The 25,298-nt window shown below is 38.7% G+C and overlaps 1 protein-coding gene across 2 annotated transcripts in view; it reads right to left on the minus strand.

The window, feature by feature from the left end:
• COL5A2 (collagen type V alpha 2 chain) overlaps nt 1-25,298 on the minus strand; it is a 165,297-nt gene that overhangs the window by 49,445 nt on the left and 90,554 nt on the right. For both annotated transcript variants that reach the window (XM_042822469.1, XM_042822468.1), the window contains 3 exons: nt 3,828-4,052; nt 2,331-2,344; nt 269-301 (listed from right to left, as the gene is read on the minus strand). In XM_042822469.1, the coding sequence (XP_042678403.1) occupies nt 269-301; nt 2,331-2,344; nt 3,828-4,011 (231 nt within the window). In that variant the 5' untranslated portion in view covers nt 4,012-4,052. The remainder of the gene's footprint in view (nt 1-268; nt 302-2,330; nt 2,345-3,827; nt 4,053-25,298) is intronic.

A 25,298-nucleotide genomic window follows, 5' to 3' on the forward strand; every position in this document is an offset into this window, starting at 1 on the left:
CTAATATTGATATATATTGATATAGTTTAGACTATACCTAAACAGAACTGAAGTAAAACATACAAGACTGACAGAATAAACTCTAAGATTTGTTTTCACCAAAATGGAATTAACAAGCTTTTGCAATTTCATGTATGTAACTCATTCAATTCCTTTCAATATCAGCATATATGCTCTTGTTGCATTTCTTTAACAGCTACAATTCTGCTTCAAGTACTGAAATGTACACTTCAGTGGAGCTCTAATAAATGAAGAAAAATGAACTCACAGGTGGAACTATTCCAGGTTCTCCTTTTTGCCCCTGTTAAAAATAGAAATAAAAAAAATGGTAGAAAACAAATTAAAGTACAACTAACAGTACCAATTTTGCCAATTCTGTCCCAGTGATTGTGAAAAACACAGAGACTTTTCTAAAGATACACCCGAGACTAAATTGAAGTCCTGCAAGAGGTAATCCGTACAATTTTTAACGAGTACAGAGACTGATTAAATGAAGGTTATAAACCAACTCCACAAAACGCGGTCCGAAAAAAAAGGGACAGACTGAAACGTTGCCATGATTTTTTCAGTAGTGAAAAAAAACATGTTCTCACTCTGCTTTGTGATGATTTGATTCCTTCGAAAAGCAGAACCCACCACAGAATTCAGATGCTATTTATTCAAGATATTAACTAGAATTCCTAACATGGCAGGCGTAAAAAACCTGCATGTATATCTGCAGTGTAGAGACAGAACACAAAGCAACATCACATGGCCACAAAATGAAGGGGACTGCATTTGCCAATTTACTTTTTCTTGTGCAGAGTGTGTTCACAGCTATTACACGTTAAATAAAATAAATGGGTTTAGACCTACTGGTGGTAACCATTTCATTAAGAAAAAAAAATAGGGACTCCTTTATCAGCTAGCGAGCTTGTAATAACCCATTTATTTCCATTTATTTACTCTGTGTAGGGAGTTACTTGGTTTTAATGAGTCCACAGCCTGGATAACCTAAAATTCACTTCAATTATTTCTTGTAGCTGCTTGCCATCTTAGAAGTTTATTTATTGTAACTCCTTACATTTCTCCTGCAGAAATAAATCCCCTGCCTGTTTAATGCACACTGTGCACCGCGCTGCCCACAGAAGCGTGGCCCTGAGCAGGATTACATTGCTCTGGTCCTTCACCCAGCATCCTTGTCCTGCTCTTGGGAAGAGCCCACAACTGCAGAACCATCTGTCAGAGCAGACAGTAATGGTTGCCAGCGTTCTACTTAGCAATGGCTCGAACATAGCCACAATGCTGTGCAAGCTATCTTGGGCACCCTGAGTAAAGACTGTAATGAAAGCACAAAGGGTGCCAAAAAAAAGTTTTGAGTGGTGTTTCATACCTTTAGACATGTCTGAAGAGTGCCTTTATGACATCTGTGCTATCATCTAGAGGTTTTATACAATTATCTATTTACTCATGGCCAAGTATACAATACAATGAAACAACTGCAAATGTAAGAAAACCAAAGTTTGTATTAAAAATATAAGCTAGATCAAAGACTGGTGTAGAATAGTTTTTAAACCTTGAATTTTAAGTATAATTTTATGATAGAGCTGATCAAATTAGTGGCCAGGATAGCAGTTGCAAGGCATGACAGTTCTGGAGTATCTTCACCTACCAGAAGCAGGTAGCATATAGGCTCCTGTAAATAGGTGCAGCAACAAGCAGGCCAAAATGCAAAGCCAATGTACTAGCCATGCAAATTATCTCAGGGGCTGCTTGCCTACATGCAGCAGTGCAAGTGACCCTGCTATCGTCACTTGAATTATGTCACTTATTGTCACTTGAATTATATTTGAAGTTAACGCAGGGAAGCCCACACAAGATGCAGTAACGCTTTGCACCACAATGTAAGTCAGGTCTCCTGCTCAATGTTTTAACAAATACAGTAGGCATGATTAAAGAGGCATTATGCTACCTATCACACACAGGGCAGTAGGTAGTCTCATCAAAACCAAGCTGAAAGTTTTAAAACTGTGACTTCTAATAACTTAGTGGTCCCTTCACTCACTGTGTAGCGCTTCTAGAGATGAGACAACCAAGTTACTTAAACTGGGATTTCTCTGACGTAGACAGCAGGGATTCTCTATATTAACAGGATTTTCTGCCTGTATTCCATGATGTTTTCTATTGCAAACTCCCTAGCCACTGAGAGGAAAAAAAAAAAAAAAAAGAAAGAGGAAAAAATAAACGTTTTATACAAGAGTTGATATCTAATTTTTGTGAAGTGATCTGAGGAGATGCAGGAGACTTATTATCAGTTGTAATATATCAAAAAATAAAGAAAGAAATCTTACCTTTCTTCCTCTACCTAATGAAAAGGACAAAAGAAGAAAAGAGAATAAATTAACGTTTTTACTTCAAGAGACTGAAACAGAAAGAGCTGAGTGAAGGTGTTACAGCTGAAGTCACACCAGATTCTGGATGTACAAAGAGCTGGAGAAGGTCCCAGGTATACACATGCTCTCTTGTTCAAGTCTGAGGAATCCTCCTCAGACACCTCCTGGTACTCAGTCTTTTTCAGCATTGCACAGAATAAGAAAAAGCACTTTAGAATATCCTCTGGGGAGCTCTTAGAAACTTTTAGCACTGGCTAAAGTGCTAATATTGATGAATCCATAACATACAACATCATATTTTTCAAAAGACAGAACTGACAGGAAGATCTTCCACACTTTTTCTTTTGTTAAATTTTTGCAATATTATGTATACCCGAGTTAGAGCTATATAGCTACACTCATGTCCAAGAAAATCCTTCTGATAAATATTTTATTAATGTCTTGAATTACAGTAAGGAATTCTGCAACGTTTCTATACTGTTCTTCTATCTTCTGGGTGTACCTGTTGGCCTTGGCCTAATGCCTCTCAAAACACAGCAGGAGGCTCCATCTGTTTACTGATGCTTGATATATCTTGTTTCACTGCTCATGTGTCCATACTACACACTCATTATTACTTCATCCTGTACTAAGTTAATCATAATTAATGACTCCTGTAAAAAACTGCTTTAATTATTATATATAGAATAGCTCAAAAATGTACTCTATTAATGAATATTTACTGCAACATAAGAGATTTTCTCTTAGGGAAGTATTTAGAGGAATTTTCTTCATCCAAGACTCCTCTGGAAGTAAAAATGAACTGGAACAGATATCACCTTTAAGGTATATCACAGAAGGTACACAAACAGTATGAATACTTCATACTGGTTTGTTGTTAGTTTTTGGGTTTTTTTTTGTTTTTTTTTTTTTTATGTCTCACAAGAGAATTATCTGTCCATCATTTTATTTTGGGGAACCATTTTAACAGCACTTACACTTGACTGTTCATATAAATTTTTTCGGCTACTGGAGACGCTTGTAATTAAGTACTTTATCAAAGTATGTGTTTATTTTATTGTATGCCTTAGCATACTGATCTTTCAATTCCAGAAGAACCACCAAAAGAATAAAAAAAACAATCTCAAAACATCAGGATAGAATTCAGATCAGCCTCTTAGTTCTAAGGCTGCAAATCAAGTCAGAAACTAGCTTCTCGGTATTTACTGTCCTCAGATTTAAATACTCACCAAGGAAATAATATTAGCAATTTCAGTATCCATAGTTTCCTACTTCTTTGGGTTGATTTTAGAGAACTTGAGCCTCACCAGCAATCTTTCTGCATACTGACTTCAAGCTGTGCTACGTTTCAAAAGTCTCCCTGTTCCAATTTGAGCCACAGCAGCCGAGCAAATTTCACTCTCAAGGCCAGCCTGACTGGCTCACCTTTCAAAAAGTGAATTAGAGCAAGCTTACCAATGGTAGGGTCAAAATCACGTGCGGTATGGGAACACACAGGACAGCACTCTCCTGGGGGCACCTGTGGGTTCTCACACTCCAACACATCTTGACATTGGATTTCATCACAAAGAATAGCTCCATTGTCACAGACACAAATCTGGCACGGTGAGGGCTTCCAAATATCCCTGTTCAGGTACATCTGGCCATTCTGAGTGCAGGCAATCTCTTCAACATCTTCTCCTGGTAAGGAGAGAGAATATACAAAGCATTTTCCAACTGTGAAATCAAAGGAGGAGTAAGTCTGGATGAGCAAAGAACACATTTAGAGATCAAAAGTAGCACCACATGCACGAAGAAAACACAGTCCATCAGTACAGCTCAAAGTCAGCATTACGAAGTTCTAAATACCAGTCAACTTAAACATTTACTTTATTTTATCATGTTATTTCTCAATCACAAGGAAGTAAAATATAGAACCACCAGGAAGCACACAAATCCATCATGTGATCTCAAATGAAAGCTGCTTTTTGAGTTGCTGGATGCCTTTCTGCTCAATGAAGAACTCCTGCCATATGCCAGCTCTTAGAAACTCCTGCACACAGGGCAACAGGGCGTTTTCTGAGGAAAAGAACCTTTATGTGCTACCTATACCCTGCTGCAGATACTTTACACCGCCAGACTTAAAGTATTTGTGGAAAAGATAAGATAGCAGGCTTGTTGAAAAGGAAGAAACCTTATTTGTCAGGATCTTGAATAAGGTAATACCAGCATGGAGGATGAAGCCTTCCAAACAAGACAGTCAGTCACTGTCCAGTGGCAACCAAAGTGTGTGTTGCAAGGGTATGCACAGCAGCAGCTGCAGCTCAATGAAGAGAGGTTCCTCAAACCACTGGGTTTGTTCAGTTCTTACAATCCAGCTCACTGTCTTCCAACACACAATCACACCAGCACATGCATAATTCATTGACATATGTTAACTACGTATCAAATAAATCTTAAATAACTATATGTGAAAGAATGTCCCACATGGCCATTTCTATAGGAGCAGCTACTGACTGTATGCATGTCATGCTTATGTACATATTCTCACATTGGAACAACGCTCATCTCATATTACTGAAGTTGCACACCTTTTTGAACCTAATCAATTTCCTGTATAACAAGTTAACTTTCTTGTTTTAATACCCATCTTTAATTCTTTCTCGTTGACCTCATTTAGAAATCTATTCAGTGTAGATTTTACTCTCTCCTCTCAAACTAATATACTGGTCACCAAGACAAAATAACTTCTTGGGGTTAAACTCTCTCCCTTTTTTTTTTTATTTTTGTGTGTGTGTGTGCATGTTTAATGTCCCAAGGGAACTTAAAATTTTCAAAACTTTCCTTATTTGACTGGGTTGAGGAACATGGAGAGTAACCACCCCTTCATATACCATCCTACCCAAAGTGAAGTCCATGCCTTTGTTTCCTTCTTATTGTGTACACTATTAGTCCAAGTATCTACGTATATTTTCGTGGGCACCTTTTTAAATATACCAAGATAAGTATCAGCATTTCCCCCAAAAAGCAAAATACACTTTTCCTCAGTAGTCCAATTTTTTTAAAGAATGCCCCAGCAGCAGAAAATATTTTTGTAATTACTTTGGCCTAACAAATATTTCATCCTCTGAAGGAACACAGGCTCCAGCAAACAGAATGAACAGTCCCCAGACTGCCCCTAGGCAGGAGGTCACAACCCTGCAACTCAAAACCCCAGTGCCATAGATTCCCTCTCAGCCACAGGACAGCAGGGCTCCCACGCAGGCTCCTGTGCTCTGAAGGACTGTCTTGACCCTGAGATACTGCAATGAGGCGTAGTCACACCCTGTGTGGGAGCTCCATCTGACCATGGAAACCCCCCTAATAAAAATGTCTTCAAAACTGCAACAACTGGGTTTAAATTGCTAAGCAAAGCTTCCTAAGCAGCTCTAATTTCTAATAGATATAAAATAGGGAATAGAGGCAATTATAAATACATGCATTAGGTGCATCCCAGTAGTCAATGATTATGATTTGTTAAAAAAACTTACTATTTGTGTGAAAATTAACAGCACTAAGCACACAGTCAGCTTCGCTGTTCTATGCCTTTCTGCTGTAATTTGAACCAGATGTAAACAGAAAATCACAAAGTAATAAATAGGAACAGATTTGGGATTTTGGCTTCATGCCTTAGCTCAAGTCCAGTTACTCCATCAATGTCAAAAGCCCAGAGAAATGGAGCAGATGTATCATTAACTGTTGCCTGCTATCATCAGCTCCTGCAGCTTTCTAACAAAAACTGAAATCAAAATTTATACCAGGTCACCCACCTCCTGACCGTGATCAGCTCATCACATAAACTGACCAAATTGCTCAAAGGGGTGCTGCAGAAGCTCAGGAGGAAATGTTTTCACTGTGAAGTAAAGACATCAACCAAGTGTGCTGTACAGTCCATTTATGACACTGTGAGAATCATTTTCCAAACTGCAGAATGCGTTCTGGAAAGCACTCTTCTCACTTCTCCCTTGTGTGCATGACATAACACACTGTCTGACATACTTAGCCTTTTTCCCCCAGATGTCTGGCATATGGTCTCCATCTTCCTTAATGCAGCACCAGGAGAACTCGCTGTGCTGTTCAAGAGCAGCAGTTTGCATAAATGAAATTTCTCAGTTACTGAGCCCAAAGTCAGCATTCTGTCATAACTTCAAATAAGCCACATAGCAACAACTGCCTTGGCAAATAGGAGCTGAGCCAGAAGGGGACTGCTTCTGATGGAGTCCTGCTAAGTGGCTCAGAGAGATGTACAAAGGGAGGCAAAAGGAACACATCCTGACTTATGGAAATACATTGAGAGGTCTGATTTACTGCCAGATTGCATATATGTTGGTAACTTTAAAGGAAAAGTAAGCATGTCTTTAAGGTTAAAATGTATTAGCTGATTCTAGCTTTCCTTTATGCTGTGACAATGCCATACTAATAGGAATTTTAAAACTACAATTGCAACTCATTCATGCTTTGCCACTTCACTAGCAGACCTGAACCATAGGCAAGTCATCCATCCATACCCAGACCAGGGAAGGCAGCAGAGGAAAATTTACTACTCTGTTTCTTTCTTGTTATGGAAATCAACAAGTTTTTGTTTTGTTTTTAAATTACGGACACCAAGGCACTGTTTTCTTCACATATTCTTTCTACCTCAGCAGTTCTTAACACAAGGTGCTTGATGACTACAGAGGCAGCAACCGTTAACATGGCACACTAACGGGATCAGTTCTGCCACCACACTGAAATTGCGCTAATTACTGGGAAACAAACACCGCAGCCACTAGATGGCTGTCAAAGCCCATCATTCACCATCAGTAAATCCAAAATGAGTTCGTATCCAGCAAAAGTGGACAAGCCACACCCTGCTTTTGGCACTTTATGCTAAGCTTCTTTTCCTTTTAAGCTGATCTCTCTCTAGAACAGTTCCCTCCTTCAACAAGCCACGGGCAGGACTAACCTATCTAGAACTACCTACCAGGCATGAGCCATTGTGCAAGCTATACCAGAGATCCAAACTGCTTACTGACACACATGCTTTCTGCACACACGGTCTGTTAGCAGAACATGGATACCAGGCTGCTTTTCCCAGGGCAGAAGCAGAGGGAAGAAATGGAAATAAGAGACAATAAAATGGGAGATAATGTGTCTCGGTTTAGTATTCAAAGTTATTTTCGTTGCCTGCTTTCATTGATTTCTGGTTCAAGTCCTGCATGTGAACAAGGAAAGTAAGGCCTCAGCATGGAAACTGGATGGATGAAAGGAAAATCACATCTAGAAATGAGAGAATGAAGGGGATAAAGAAAAAAAAGTTTCTTGATCAAAAATTACTCAAGCAGGGTTGAAAGATGAAGAGACCTACTTTAAGCAGCTTTCTAAAAGTGTCTTCCAAAGATACTAATTTTCCCTGCAGAAAAGCCCCCAAAGCCTCACACAGTGCTCTTGTGTTACCTGTCCATGTTTATAAAACAAGTTAATATTTCAAATTAGAAGAGAAGCCAGGAGATACATCTCTGAATGCCATACGCAGGGGGAAAAAAAGCCTGAGCAGAGCTTGCATATGTACAGCTTTTCCATAGACATTAACAACTTTGGCTGATTTATGAAATGGCAAGGGAAAGGATTCAGCAGCAAAGCAGCTCCATTTCATTACACTTCCACTATTTCAAGTAATCAAAAATTAAAGGAGCCTGAAGTCTAATAGACCTACAAGTAGTAGAGAATGCAGTTTAATGAAACCAGAGCAGGTGATGACTGGTTTTCTAAACATAGTCTGTCAGTTGTATTCTTTCTTTTGCCAAGAAAAACGTTTTGATTTTTTTTTTTTTTTTTTTTTTTATGTTGCTTAACATAAAAAGTGTGGAATAAAAAAGGGAGGATTATTTAAGGAAAAGGCCAGAAGATAAAACAACTTCCCCAAGTAGTTTCTCATATGTTCACCCTGATTCTAGTTTGTGAACAGTATATGGAAATATAAGATTACAGTAAAATACACACAGTGTTTAAATTAAAAAGAAAAGAAAAAAGAAAAAAAGAAAAAATAAAGTCAAACTCCAGAAGAAAGCTGAAGAATAAGAAAAGCTGAGTTTCAAGTTATGAATTACGAAAATGAAATTCTACTGACTCACAGGCAGAGGTGCAGAAGAAAACTGAAGTGAAAGGCAATACGTGCTAACAACCATTCTGCAGATGTACTGTTGGGTATGTGTACAGACTGCCAAGAGATGGACAAGAGGAGCTAGGTGTTAATAATACTTGATTGCCAGACTGTTACAACATTAATGTAGAACTTGGTCCAGTTCTCATTAAATCAATAGGAAAAAAAAAACTCATTTACTGCTATAGGAATTGCACTATATGTAGAGATTTTATCTTTTGAAAACATTTTTCCCAAGCAGTAATAAATAGCATTATCTAAATTACCACACAAACTATAGTGCAAATATCAATTATTTTGAAAAATCAGACACTTTCCAGGAGCGCTGATGAATATAAAACTTACTTTGCCTTCATGCACAGGAAAGATTCTTCTTCACGATTAACAGAGTTTACAGAAAATATAATTTATGGTTACAGACATAAGGATAAACCTAGAATCTTTTAGCAATAAAAAAGTGAACTGATTCAGAATTCACTTTATTTGAAAGACTCAATTGGCACCATCAAATCAAATTTGCGTTCAGCCAATTCCATTCAGGATGCATCATGCACCTCAGTGAACTAGAGATAATAGCCACAGTGCAAGGATGCACTTAAATGCAAATAACAGCTTTCTCTTGGAAATGCTCATCACTAACAAGGCCTTTAACACACTGTTAAGTCGCTAAGTATTACACAAGATGAATGCTCTCTCGATGGCTTGAGATTCAGTTTATGTCCCCCTGGGCAGCCAAGGTTAGAAACGACACAAATTCAGCATAAAGAATTTATTTGTTATAGAAAAGCCTAAAAAACATCTAGCAAAGTCATTCATTGGTCTAAAACGACTTTATCAAAGCTCTGTATTGTTTTACGCTATCTGAAGGTCCAAATGAATATTTCATTCTGCATTTTTCCCCAAGTTTTCCTAGGCAAATTAGGCTTGTGTGTCCCAACACATATCTGATTCCAGAGGCTGATTTACACCATGTTTGACAGAGACTCTGAGAGAGACAGGGTCATTGAAATACTGCACTCCCACAAGTTTTGTGAACGCACAATTGGGAAGAGAAGGTAGGCCCAAGTTAGAGCACGACTGAGGTCCCCTTCTAAAAGAAGTGGAAAAATAATAAATTCCTTTCATTATACTTTTGAGAATGCTCACAGTTTGAAATAAGACCTAGGAAACCAGGCTTCATCAGAAGCATTTCTTAGGAAAACTGGGCATGCCTTTTCAATTTGTTCTATGAGTCTTTTCCTAAGAACTTCACAGGATAATTTGCACAAAATAAGTATTTTTAAAAGCATTCTACACATTAAAAGTAGTTCAGTGGTCTTAGTTCCCAGCAAGCTTTCAGTGTGATTGGATCAGTCAACCACCTAGGCAAGGAGACAAAGCCCTCGCACCGTGTTTCAGAATAAGACTATGCTCTGGGACTTTTATTAACTAGTAGAGGCAATTTTAAAACATGTACTCTAGGAATGGAAAATTACAGAGACTCAGCTGTTCTTGCTGCAGAGTCCACTACCATAGCATTAAGTGTGAATAAGTGCTGCTAAGTATCAAGACACAAGTAGGCTCCCAAGCAGAGACTTCACTGCTGAAATGGAAACAGCATTTAAGTGGAGCTCTACTGAAGATACGCACTTTGCAGCTAACTAGCTGCTTCAAAGTGGCACTAAGGGGAGTGAGTTCGCTCACTGAAGTTTGTCAGCTGAGAAAACCCAGCCTGCATGGTCTAAACAAGTCTGGAGGCAAAAACCAACAAAAAAAATCACCATATCTGGACTCAGGTGAAGGGGTAACCTTCAAACAGGCTCCAAGTGTGATCTGGCAACTGTTTTTGTCTGTTCCAGAAAACTGTGCCAAAACAAATAATTCTGCTTTCCAGCTCAGCACTGTGATTCCAGATTTAGCTGAACAGTGATAACTGAAAACGGAAAGCCATGCTTTGGATATGGTTAGACTCCTCTGAATGAATTTTAACTTGACATTGCAAGCATCTGATTCTCCTCATTTTGTTAACTGTTTAGAAGCAACACTATGCCACATCTGCTGTGTTAGTCTATATTTCTACTAACTCAAGTTCTTACATTTATGCCTCCATCAGTGAGAAGTTGATTTTCGTTCATCTTTCATGGAAAAAAGTTCATTTCCGAAACAACAGTCAAGAACAATGTTTTTATTACAAGGTCCAATGCATGCTGGATATAAAGGCAGAATATACTGGGAGCTTTTCCACTAAAAAGGATTTTTCTTGCTGGTCATACAGTGTTATCCACTGTTTATTATACTGTTCAATTCACAAAGAGCATCTGATGATGTTTCTGCATATTGACTTCATTGTTACTGACTTAATTAATGAACAAGACTCGACCCTTCTAAACACCCCCTTCTTATGCTATGGACAGGGCAATGAACTGTAAAGACGTTTCAGGTTAGTCATTTTCTATTGGTTACTCCACAGCCTCGGATCCTCGCACTTTGGAAACAGTTGGTTTAACTAACTCACTAAAGTCATTCCGTAAATAAGGGCAGGGTTTTTTTCTTTGTTTTTCTCTGTTTTCACTTTGGTTCAGGGATAGAATGACTGATTACGTTCTCTGGAGCCTGTAGGAGAACAGCGTGAAGAGGGAGGTTGAAGAGCCTGATCTGCCAGCAGTGCTCATATAAACAGTCTCAGAATACACCAGTCAAACATCAAGCACACAGTGGAGAAAAAAATAACTTCAAAGTGTCTAAGGTCATGCACAGATAGTAACGGGCAGGCATTTCAGGGCATGGCTGAGAAAACGCTGTAGCTGGTTTCAGCAGTTGGAGCAATTCAGCTGAAAAAACAGGGTGTCTGGTCTCTGTTGTCATCCATGCTGCTTAAACTTCATCATTCAAGGTCATCACCCCAAAGCCAGTTCAGCTCTGTCCCAGTCGTCTCACTTCCTACCTCAGGCAGATCAAACCTAAAAGTGTGCTTACCACATCAAGTTACTACATTTTATTATTTCAAAAGAAGATTGAGGCACCAGAGAGCATTTGGTTTTCTAAGTGTTTGAATACATTCTTGACTCTGGTATGACATTTTTAAGTGGAGCCGCTTTCATTTGCATGAGGATAGGCTGGTCCCACAGAAACAGTCTTTTGATCAAGCACTTACAAAGAGAATATGCTGAAATAGTTTCAGCCTGTGGAAGTAGAGCAGGGCCAGGGCTCAGCACTGCTGAATATTCACAAATTTGGCAATATGGGCATTGTCTTTGAAAGTACAACAGAGTCAAAACTGCAAGACTGAATGCTTTAGCTTCATTCCGGAAGCAACCATGCTCCAATCGTGGGAAACCTGGCCAACCTGCTCCTGCCACCAACTGAAGCAAACTTTATCAGGACGTAAGGGCCATGTCTAATGTATTTAAACCCAAGCCTAAAATAAGAAAACTGTTCAATGAAAATGTAGTATTTTTCTACTGTCTATTTTGGCACACTACTCTGGAACCCGCGATTGCTACATTTTGGTCTTTCCAAAGTCCATTCTTTAGAACTGCTGTACTTCAGTAAAACAATGTATTTTGGCTGTGAAGAAAATTCTCTCAGCTGCCTCCTGAGCTGGTATCATTGAGACAGTTTCCACTCACAGAATACTTGGATTCTTGCAGTGAGCATAACTCACAAGCAGCCATCCTGGCTGTCCAGCCAGACAAAAAGCGATTGCCCAAGTGACAAGGCATGTGGAGCCACAACGGGCTGCGTCAGTCCTGAACAACCACTTCTGAAACCACCAAGATTGTATAGGCATCTCATGCTGCCTTGTATTTTCATTTTTTGTCAAATGATTAGAAAACATATTTTGAAATCTGAGCAATAAGCTCTGCATCTATAAGCCTATGCTTTTCCGGCTGCTCTTAGCAAAGAATCAGTTTCTTAGTTCATGCATTCCAGAATAACTCTACTTGATGTACATATTAAAGAATATGTTGTACTGCTCTCCGACAACTGAAACAAAGAGGATCCTTCATTTCATCTTAAAGGCTTCAATAGCTCCTCTGTTCATTACTATTGTTATACTATTATTATTACTGCACATTAACTTGAAAGAAAAAACCACCCTCGTCTTTTCTTGCCTAAATCATGTTTTACTTCTTAGAAATCCTTCGCCTACATAACACTACTCACCCCTTCAGTGTTCTAAAATGTGTAATGAAAAGGATATAGCTTACAACTTCACTCAAAAATAATCATGCCTCTTCTGCAAAGCATGTTTTAAAGAAAAAAATACTGTACACAGTCTAAATGGTTTAACCACTCTGGTCAAGCAGGAAAGTAAGTTACCATCTGTTCTGACATTAACAGTGGAGATAGACTATGTGAGTTCCATACACCACAGCATGAGCCCACACAAAAACTGATGGCAAACAGAAAAGAAAAAGATAGGGGGCAAATATAGTAAAATCTGTTCACAGAAGACCTGGTTATGTACAGGATGGATTACGCTGCTTTCCCTTTGTTCTCCACGTGAATTATCACATTGCCAAAGGCAATCAGATTGTACCGAATGAACAGCAACAGGAAAATTCATAAAGCAGCTGCTTAACCGCAAGCCAATCTCACTTGTGTTTCCAACTACTGAATTCTAGCAAATTTTTTCCACTGTTCTAGCTTCGCATATGCAATCATACGGAAAGTTGAACTGACAAAGTAATATTTTGCTTTGTGAAGGAATGGGTTTGCCTTTCTTATGTTGTAGGATTTATCTCTTTTGAAGTCAGGCAAAATGGGTACGGATGTCATCTTATTTCATCTAAGAGAAACATGCTACTGCCCAAACATCCTCATTCTTTGAAGCTATACACATCAAAGTTCCATAGAAACCTATCATCACACTGCCTTTTCCACAAACCTCTTATACACCGTGGTTTGCAAAGTGGGTTCACACAGTCCCTAAATGCATCCTCTGCTGACTAATATCACCCTCTTTCTTAGCTAAAAATAAAGATTTGTAATTAGTAAGAAAACTCAATTCCATAATTAAAAATCCTTACATTTCAACAGGCCCAGCATTTCAAACTGAAGAGAAAACCACCCAGTGTTTGGGTGGAGTAGGAAGGTAGCACTGGAAGGCCATACTCATAACATGTTGTTTATACAGCAAAGCTATTCATTTTCTGAAACTCTGGGCCTCTGAAATTAGAAAAGAGCAAGAAACTCTACAAAAATTCCAGCAACAAAACCTCTGTTTCTTTTCTGCTACCACTACCTTTACTATACACCAGACAGCTCAGTCAGCAGCTTCTGGTTTCAAGATAACACAGAGCAGGCTTTAGCAGCCCTCAGGATATCCTAGCTATTCTCGGTGCAGCATCAAGGATGAAGGTTATAAAGGAGTAACTTAGTTTCAAATGTAATTTAAAGTCACTTGCACAAGTGTGTGAGAAAGGAGACAGTGATTTCGGTGCATTGAGTCCAAGAAGAAATTTTTTACTTCTGCAGAAATTCAATTTATTAGAGACATAGGAGCAATAATCAATTTCCTTCCTTTACTGTCTACAAAGAAGCGTCAGTAAGAAGAAAGTAGAACTCAACTAATTTCAATAAAGGTTAGATATGAGAAAATCTTTGAGACTGAAATATCAGAGCTGGATGTTAAGGACCAGACAGGAAGTTTTCTACTGTATGGGAGCTCTTGAGTCAGGGCTTGAACCACTGATTGATCACCTGGGAAAATGACAGAGTCAGCCCTGGGAGCACAGGTGAAGGCAATTCACCTGTGTTACCAGAAGGGGTGGAGCCTGGCTGCACCTCTCTTAGACCCATTTAAGGGCTGACTGCCACCAGAGAAGATCTCTGGTTGGAGATTCCTCCCTTGTGGAAATTGTTTCCAAGAGCCTAGATCCTTATGGATGGGTGAGCATTCCTTTCCTGTTTGTCCCTTTTGCCATTCCACTCCTGTATCGCCTTTCCGCCATGCTAATCTTTCTGACTGTAACATCTACATTTTTTTTGTTGTTGCTGTTGGAAAGCACTGAAATACTAAAACAATAAAGAATGTAATTTTACTAGATACATCCACTGGAAACCATATTTATTTTCAGAATAGTTTATTTCAAGTATTTCATTCAGGACTTGAGAGATCCTTATACCAAGAAAGCATTATAAAAACAGATATTTGAGCTAAGTTGAGAGAAAGTGCTCTCACCGACCTGATTCTATCTTTGTCATCATTACTGATATTGAGGCCTCCCAAGGTTGCTTCAATTCATCTGAATGGATAGGGAATGTGAATATGTATAAACTGTTTCCTCTCTGGCACAAGGTGCTCTTTGTATATCACAACTCCAAAGTTGTCTTCAAGTAGAGTCTCATGTATAGACTAATGAAACTAAACTCCAGCTGGAGGAACATAAAGTTAGGTCAGAGAAAGACCCCTACTCCATTTTCCAAGTGTTACAGAACTTCTCTAAGTTTAAGTGGGAAAATTTAGTTTCTTCTTTTGCCTTTGTGCAAGTGTGGGAAATGGAAACGCTCTTTAGATGTACAGGTAGGCATTGTAAAAAAAAAAAATCCAGTGTGAAAGCAGAATTAGAGACCTCTGCATATGTGGAGAATTCCTATTACTGCATTCTATTTTTGAAAATTCAATTTTCAAATTTCATGTTTAACTTAGTTTTGCTACTGCCTCAAGTGTTAGTCCATACATACTTTGAAATAAATAAAAGAGTGATGAGCATAAAGAATGACACTGCGTGTTAAAAACACAAGTCAGAAAACAAAAAAAAATCCTGCCATTTAGATGCATAATGTTAATAAAAATTCTTTTAACAGATACATACCAGGCTTTACTTCACTACCCTGCAGGATTAGGGTTTCCGGGACAAAGGAAATGAAAGGCTTTTCTGCAGGCTCTCCTGCTCTTGCTCACTGGATATCTTCCATGCTTCAGGGATGAAGCATTATGAACTTTTGTCAGACAAACATTCCATGGTAGAAAGAGTTTGAATGAATTGAAATTCAAATAGAGTTCCATACTTTAAAACAAACCAGCCCTCATCACCTCCAGCTACTATTTGCTTTGAACTTCATCTGCTATTTCCCTTAGTTCTTTCTTTCAAAACTACTTTGTCATTTTTCATATCTTTTCTATTTTTTCTATCATTGTTTCTTTGATACGAGCTTTTAAAGGCCCATGAATGCAGCATCCAACTAATAAGAACTTCATTTCAAACAGTCAAGTTCTACAAATACTGACATCTTTTTGCATCATTTAACTCAGAAGAATTTCAAATAATGTTTTGCTGAAATCCAGCTTATCAGAAGCACACCTGAGCCTTTCAAAATCTTCCTCAAAGAGCATCTCAATTTCAAGTCTTTCATGTTCTTAAGCAATATAATATTCTGAACCGCAAAGCTCTTCCACTTCACCCTTTTCCTCCAAATCCTAGTTTTATCCTCTGTATCTCTGCTGTCCTTCTCTAAGAAAATAATCTCTTTCCTTTTCTTCAGCACCTTACATCATTTGGAATGTTGCACTAAGTGTATAACTTAACATTGAAATTTGCAATTTGAGAAATGCTCCATGAAGTTTTCAGAGCATCAGCAACTCCCTAAGCAAGAGGTACTACTACTCACTGGTTAGGAATAGACAACCATTTGACGTGTTTTCTTGTCGATTTAGAAATAGAAATCCAGTTCAGTGAGGTACTAGATATGTGGAGACATGCTTCTGGTAACAACGGTGAAGTCCAATATGAATGATGATTGAGAGGACAGAACTGAGATCATTATCCTGATTCCTGTTGATATGTTCAAGTGCCTTAAGAGGTGATGTTGCTCGAGTCACTGCTCACTATTCTATATAAAATAAGCTTAAATGTCTGCAAGCAAATTAATGTTTTGTTCTACCCATTACTGAAATTCAGTTAATCGATTAGGAATGTTATATTTGCACAGCTTTAGAGCAAACTCTAATCTTTTACCTCCTTGAGAACATTACAGTGATCAACAGCATCTCCAAATGTACTCATACTTCTTATACTTGAAGAAAAAGGCTGGAAATGAGGCGCTGCATGCTTAGCTGATACAATCAGTTACAGGTTTGAAAAATCAGTAGCTGTCAATTAACTGGATCATCAGTTTACCCAGTTCACCCCAGCTAACCATTTTGACTTTTAATCTCTCAATCAACATCTGTTTTTCAAATAGATAGATAGCTATGTTCTGTTCTAAGAAAGTTCCCAGAGGATTAGAAATAGCTGGCATCCATCCACAATATACAGTAGAGGTCTGTGATAATTTCCAGAACACAGTGTCCTATTGCTAAACTTATTCATTGCCAGTGCCTTCACCAGTTATTTCTCCACCTGTGATCTGTGCTCTTACAGTCTCATGCAGCCACTTCCAACAGTTTTTCGTTACTGCAGTAGAGACATATCACACACAGACCGCAAGACCTGTGCATACACAGAGGCAATAAGTCACTGGGCTGGACTCTGGGTCATACATGCCAGCGAGACCGAGCCCTGTGTCTCAGGACAGTCATGCACACATGCTACCCCTCAGGCCTTCCAAATGATCAGTGAGCATCCCATACTCAAGACCAGCTTTCTAACTGTTTTCAAGAATAACTTTATTTCTGCTTAAAAGAAAATAGTGATCTAAAAGAGTATTGCTGAGTTAGCAGTTCACATCTCCTTGCTAGAGTTCTTCACTGCCTGGCTCTTTACAAAAAGCGATGTGAGGTTTCAGACATTCAGTAATAATGTCAAGTGTACTAGATGCACAGAATGTGACAAACTTATTTCACGCTTCCAGCCCACCTTCAAGGCTTTGAGGTTGCACTTTTTGGCACAAACATATTATGGTTCAGTTTGGCTGAAGAATTGACATCATTATCCACTACTTACCACATCTCTCCAAAGCAACTAGCTGGTACACTAGTTTGTAAACAGGTGGGCCTAGCAGCAATTTTTATTAAGGGCTTCAGGATAAGATACAAGGGTGACCACATGCACTGAATCCCTCAAGAACCACCAGAACTGACAAACTGGAGAAATATAAAAAGGAGCAACCTTCTGCCTCTGCAAAAGCATGAACTTATACATTAACTTAATGGTCTGAAAGACAGTTATCCATTTTGATAAACCTGAATCTCAGCATATCAGTAACTGCACAGCTGACTGCTACAGACATTGAAAGAGTGTAAAATATTTTCCTAGTGATAAATTTGACAAGAAAAGGTAATAACCATCTTACATGAAACAGATGGCTTATATTGCTCTGCTATAGATAAAGTTGTGTCAGCATTTCCTTAAAGGCCTCCCGGTTTCCCGTGGTTTTCAAGCTGGCAGAGTTTCTACATCAACTCCAAAGACACAACCCAGGAGGTACTTAAAAAAATTAGGAAAAAAATAAGTTTTTAAGCAAATATTGGAAGAAAGAAGGCAGATTTCAGGGAAGCAGGTTGACAGAGAAAGCAGGAGTTTCCCAGGAGTTAGCAGACTTCTACTAGAAATGAGTCTGTGTTTAGTGAGCATGGAGGTATCTGTCTGCAGCTCTCGATGGTCACAGCATGTCTGCAGAATAACATATATTGTATCTGTCAGGGACTGCCTGTATAAATATGCATATACAGTATGTAGTTTTATGAATAGTTATAAAACAAAGAAACAATTCATAAGAAATTGAAAGTAAAACAGCTATTTATGATAGAAAAGACTAGGTCCTTCATCTAATGGATGATCGATCACAAATTTCTTTACTGCTGCAACTAACCCCTAGTTAATAAACAATGTTCAGATACATTTCAGAGAATGTTAGTTCAGCTCCGTCCCTATCCAAAGCATTTAACCCTGAATACTTTCCTAAACACAGAAGTTAGGGCCCAACTTCTGCTCTGGACTCCATGATGGAATCAGTGCAGAGACCTAGAGGCACAATTTGACCTACTACTGTCAATTACCTAAGATAACGTAGTATCACAGAATCATAGAATATCCTGAGTTAGAAAGGACCCATAAAGATCAATGAGCCCAACTCCTGTCTCCACGGAGAACCAACACAATAAATAAATAAAAATAAAAAAAAAAATCAGACCGTCTTACTGAGAGCATTATCCAAATAATGAGTATTGGAAGTTCAGACATGTCCACCACCCTCTGGTACAAAACCTGTCTCTAACACCCTGCTGACCCTCCCCTAGCACAGCTCTATGCCATTCCCTCATGCCCTGTTGCTGTCACAGAGAGCAGAGCTCAGCACTGCTGTAAGGAGAAGCAGCTGCCACGAGCCTACCTGCACCCTGCTCTGCTCTAGGCAGAACAAACCTAGGGACCTCACCCACTCTCCTCATGTCTTCCCCTCCAGACCCTCCGCCATCTTTGTAGACGTCCTTTGGACACTATCTAGTAGTTTTAAGTCCTCTTTTTATTGTGACACCCAGAACTGTACAAAATACTCAAGGCGAGGCTGCACCTGTGCAGCATAGATCAGGACAATCACTTCCCTAGACGGGCTGGCAATGCCAGGCTTGGTGTGCACCAGGCAATGGTTGGCTTTCCTGGCTGCCGAGGCACGCTGCTGACTCACGTTCAATTCGTTGTTGATGAAGATCCTCAGATCCCTTTCTGCAGTGCTGCTCTGCAGCATCTCACTCCTCAGTCTGTACAGATAGTCAGGGTCACTCCTGCATAGGTGCATGTAAACTAACTGCATTTACTGAAAATTAACTGATATTTTAAGATCCATGTGAAAAGTAGAATTAACAAAGCTTTCTACTGAGCTCTGCAAAGTTCTGGATCAAACTTGGAATTTGACATCATGATTAAAAGCTCTCTCATTTGATAACCACAAAAACTTTTTTTTTTTTTTTTTTTTTTTTTTTTAAAACTTCAGTGAAGTTGGACTGGACTCTCCTTGATACACTTCATCAATTCACCTTATACCAACTAGCTCTAGTCTTCTTATACTACTAGCTTTGGGATATTTGAATTCTCTCTTTTCCCAAAGACTCTCCCAATATTTAGCATTGTGCATATGCTCTGAACTTTTATAACTTCTAATAGAACCAAGCAAGGTTTATTCCATGTTCACCTTCTGAAATTGCTACATCATTCTGAACTTGATGTACAAGGGCTGCTCTGAAAGCAACAGTTTTTTGGTTTTTTTTTAGATGTTGTCCTACAGTGTCAGAGGCAGATGGAGGTGGTACGGCAGCAACGTTTGAAGCCTCCCCACCAACATCCTGTTGCACCTTGTTCTCATGTGACAGATAGCAGCACAGAGGCACTGTGACAAAACAGTATCTGACGTGGAAGTGCACATGAAGCAAAGGTGTGTCACTGAATTCCTTCATGCAGAAAAATGGCACCCATTGACATTCATCAACACCTGCTCAACATTAATGGAAACCAAAAAGTGGACATGAGTAAAGTGAGGTGGCGGGTGGTGCATTTCAGCAGTGGTGACAGCAATGTGAAAGACAAGCAGAGTTCTGGATGACCACACAGATTTCTATGAGCCCAGCATGCAGACTCTTTTTCATTGCCTGTGAAAATGCACAGCTCACAGTGGTGACTGTGTTGAAAAATAATTTTTTTGCAGCTGCAAATTTGCTCTATCAAATTATTGTCTTATTGTGTTCTTTGTATCTGTTGTAGGTTCCATGAAAATAGGAAGTATTACTTTCAGAGCAATCTACACATACTGTACTCTTTAATGTTAAGGAATCAATCAAATAGCCTGAGATTCAGCCATAACACACCTGTGTTGTAAGGCTTACTTCAATGTGTGAAGTTTCTCCACAAAGTGGGAACTACAGTAACTAAGCAGCAGAGATTCAACCTCAGGTAACAGAAAGAAGGAAAACTTCACTAAGTCACAACACATCACAAGAACACAACCTGCAAGACTTGAAATCTGAGTAAGGTTTGCACGCTTTACAAGATGCAACCTAATTGAAAATTGAAGCCACTCCTGACACTACGCATTTTTATAAATTGTGATTTGGAGGGACTTCTCAGCACACAGGGCATCTAACTTTAACTGAAATCACCATGGAGAATAAAGTATCATCATCTCAATAGAGTCTATTAAAGAAAGCACAAACAAATCTTCTTAAAAGTCTCCAAACCAAAACCTTGCCCAGCAGCTACAAAGACTCACCATAACCTCCAGAGCTCCTGAAAGAGTCTGAAAGAAAACCAGTGTGAATGAAACCTAGATGACTGGTGACTTCCCCAATCCAAAACAAAACCGAAGTCTGTACCTTGAATTGTTTTTGCCAAGCTGAAAAACAGGCGAGTCTACATTTCCATACCAAATCTAAAATTTGGTGTATTATTCTTCAGTGATTCTCTCATACTTCACGAAAGCTTTAAAAGCAGAAGTGAGCCCTCCAATCAAGTATTTCTGAGAAGTAGTTGAGCTGTGTTTAAAAAAGCACAGTTGTGTTTAAGATAAGATTAACTTGAAGTATGATTAGATTTTTGTTCAATTATTGCAGATGTATTTTTTGGATCTCAAACTGCCATTGGTTCAGAAGCCACTCTAAAGCTATTATTTCATGTTCTCCAGTGACTGATTTGGAGGTATCCATCAGAAGTTTACCAAAAAAAAAAAAAAAATTGCAAAAATTCCTGTCCTCACAGAGAACTTCCCAATCCCTAGAGACAAAGAAGTTTTTGTGCCACGTTTTATATCTATTTTTGTATCAAACAGCTCATTCTTCTAGGATGTAAGTGGTAGTTTCCTGCTACATCCACCCACTCACAGCACAGCTTCTCGTGGTACAAAACACCCCAAACTAGCTATTATGGCTTAGCAAAGATCAAAGCTCTCCACCTATAAAAACCTCTGGTTTAAGTTTTGCAACACAAAAGTTCTACCACACAATCTCTTTTCTTTTTCTAGATCAGTTGCTCATGTAAACGTACATGAAGAGACACTGCTGTGGACCATCACTGATGCTCAGCCTTGCATTTCCTGCACTCGCATGAAGTATCAAAGACTCATTTTGGAAAAAAAAAAAAAAAAAGAAAAGAAAAAAAAAATTCACAGTTAATTTAACACCATTTTTATTCTCCATTTTCCTGGCTCTGCCTGGAGGTCAAGATTGCTTCACTTATATCACCATTAAGTGTAATAAATACATCTGGGAAAACTCTTCCCAGTCACCAAAAAATCCAAAGAGTCAAATTTAAGACACTGGCTACACTTACTGCATGAAAGAGCTTGAAGCACAGCTCGGAAAGATACCCTGAGATATAAATAACATCTATGTGAGAGGAGCCCATCCTCAGAAGTACCCCACAGTTTAGGATCAGAAAGGAATTAAGAAGGAATTACTATCCATGGGTTTTTTTGTTCTGCAAATAGGTGGTTGTGCTTAAGATTCACATGCATTCCGCAGATTTCCACTGGCTACAGCACACAGCATATTTTCAAATGGTTTATTACAAATCATTCACAGTCTTCATGCCTGTTAGAAAGCATAATAAATACACATACCTAACAACAAACCAAAATACACATACCTAACAACAAACCAAGCCATCACTTGCCAGAACCACTTCAAAGCCTTTAGACACATAGCAAAAAAAAAAAAAAAAAAAAAAAAAAAAAAAAAGCAATCCTGCAAAAACTGATCTTCCAGCCTCCTTCCATCCCAACTTACTAGAAGTGCTGCCTTTCAAGTGCCACCTCTCGATAGTAAATAGAAACATACTCTACTGCTGTCTCCCGGCAGGAGCTGCTAGACTCCCTTACTCTATCCCTAGGGCTCAGGTCAGTCCCAGGTGACAGTTAACACCTCGTTACTGGAGCTAGAAACCCAACACAGCAGCACTCCTTTCACTGTTGAATGGCTTTGGAAGGAATCTTTAGCAGCTGAACAAGATACACACCTGCACCTAATGACCATGCTGTGCAACATGTAGTATCTGGTAGGAAGTATTAGTTTTTATCTTAGCTGTTTTTCTAAGTCATTTCTAGTTCTTTATATATTTATGTTTCATAGCAAATCCCATACATAACAGTTTTCTTTTTCTCTTGCTCTTTTACAACACTCAGAGTAACCCTTCACAATTATGAAACTCTGAAAACTCTGATACAAGCCTACTTCAATATTTTTGAAATATCTGAAATAATTTCTGTTTGCCAATACAAATATTGATAAACTAAATTACTGACATAGCAGATGATTCAACTGTTTACTAAAGGATAATAACACGAACAGGTTATAGAAAGCTGCAAAATCACAAGGAATGTGCACAGTTGGCACAGACCTTCACCACCACATTAGGCTGAGCACAGCTGTGCTGACCTGCCTCACATGAGGATTCAATTGCTCTCCACATTTAGCAATCAGGGACTGTGAGGAATGTAAGCCACAGGCTGAAATACTAGTTTCCTTTTTTCTTTTCCATTAATTAGAATTCCCCATAGAAATTTGGCTTATGGATTAGGTATTAAATTATTTTATAATATCCTGCTCTGTACTGGGTACATACACAAGAAATGGAAAACAGACAATTGCTCTGGGTTTACATCCCGTTGGAATTTTCAATCTCTTTCTATACATAGAATTTTTGTCTTTCAAACACTCCAGTCTGGAAGCACACCAGGTTCAGCATATTGTGCCTAACAGACACACAGAGCACGTTCCATGCAGTTACAAACCTGCACATTGGAACAAATGGCCAGTACCAGCTTGGGTTGGTAGCTTTGCATTAAAAAAACAAACAAACAAACACAAATTCATTCCCCCAGTATGCAAAGTTTGTGTTAAGAACAGACAATATCCCCGTTAATCATTTTTCTGCCCTATTTATGAGTACCTTACCAAAGCATAGCAACACAACAAACAAGCAAACAACAACAACAACAACAACAACAACAAAAAAAAAAAAAAAACAAAAAAAAAAAAAAGCAGACTAAAGGAAATCCTGGAAAAAAAAATTCCCATGTTTGGAGGTGTTACCATCATGGCCATCTATATTTGGCAAGACTCCATTGGAAGTGATTTCCTAACTTAACCACGTCAGTATCTATCCATTCAGCTTTCCACTGTTATCTTTACAACCATTATGAATGTCTGCTCCAGACTGGAATTCACAAGATTGCTTATACAGTACTACAATTTACAAGTATTAAATTAATTAAATATTACTCACAGCTTATATTAAATACACATAATAAATTTAAATAAATACAATGTAATGCTATAACGTGATGCAAAGTACAGCAACAATAGCAGAGTGATACAACCCTAGGCTGCAGCAAATGAGACCAAGCCGAAATGTAGCAGCTGTGGACACACAGAAACAAAAGAAGAAAATCTGCTTACCTTTAGAAGACCTTTAGTAGGGAGAGATCTCCAGACAGATGCCCTCACCCGCACTGCCAACCCTTAAATGAGATTTGAGAAGGGGTGGATACTGGCTCCAGCCCTTCCAATCACTCCGATTCATTACATGCACCTGAGCTCCGCAGGGTTGGCCCTGCCTTCCCACCAGGTGCTCAATCAGCATCTCCACTACACACAAATATATTTTAAAATCAATTATTTATATAATTTCTCTAAATATATTTCCAGATAGATTCTATGAAATCAGCATTAAAGCTCGGAAAATAACAGAATTAATACAAGTCTCCTCTTGGTAACATTATGAAATATCACAGTAATCACACAGTATCTTTATATGAATAATAATATTAAACATTATCTTATAAAAGTATTGATTTCTGCACATTTGCTGAGCCAGGCACCTTAGCTTATAAGATCAGACGTATTTCGAATGGTTACCTTCATGTGAGGATATGTCTGCCTATACATCTGAAACACAGACAAATACTTGGTTCTATTTTCAAATCTCTCATTTTCCTTCCCTGCAGTCACTGCATCCCTGCATTACATATATTTACATCCTCCCTAACGCTAAGGAGAACTAGATATGTATGACAGATCATAGGTATGAAAGATCAATTAAAACAACAGCAACACCTGTTGGTAACAGTAAGTCATGCATGAAAGAAAAACATACATTTACTGTGTCTTCATGATTGATTGTAAACTTAACAGTAAAGAACAAGAGCACATTTTCTGCTATTTTAATACATACGGGAACTCGAGACACAGCCAGGAAGGAAAGCTCTTTCATACAGAAACAGCTTCAGTCTTCCAAAGTTCAGGAAAGTATTGCCTTTCTTTATAAACATCTCCCTAATTCCAATGCAGATTAAATTCAAAAACGTGGAATAAAAATCAGTCTGAAGGCCCATGCTAGCACAAAGCTTGATGAGATTTGTTTTCAGTCCTTGGCCAGAGTTTATTTTCCTCCTCATTTACGCTCAAGAAACCATCATTTCTGCATTTTCTTTCTAATTTGTTTCATTACTCTGTCTGACTTGCTCATAAAAATAAAATAAACCAAGTTCATGTTCTAGGCCATGGCACTCACCAAAAACAGAACCTGCATCACAAGAGAAAAGAGTCAGTGAGAAGAGATGTCATATGCAGCTTCAGCTGCTTCTCTGCAACTGCTCTTTTACAGTCTCATGTATCAGTCACCAAAGGAGAGTTTATGGTTAGCAAGCACTACCAAAAGTGAGAGTACAACTCCATTGGCACACAGGGCATTTAGCTGACACTCAAGTCATAGAGCAGCCTAGAAGTGCATCACAACAAAATAGCACAGAGATGCCAGACCCAGGTGCAGCCACAAGCTGGCTCTGCAGAAGGAGCTCCAAAGAGCCTTTAATCAAGCATTTCCTAAATGTGGTGGTATTTGAATACTCACCACACA

This window comes from Centrocercus urophasianus, unplaced genomic scaffold (assembly GCF_019232065.1).
Source record: "Centrocercus urophasianus isolate 14NV4802_14NV808 unplaced genomic scaffold, USGS_Curo_1.0 seq_20, whole genome shotgun sequence".
Taxonomy (NCBI): domain Eukaryota; kingdom Metazoa; phylum Chordata; class Aves; order Galliformes; family Phasianidae; genus Centrocercus; species Centrocercus urophasianus.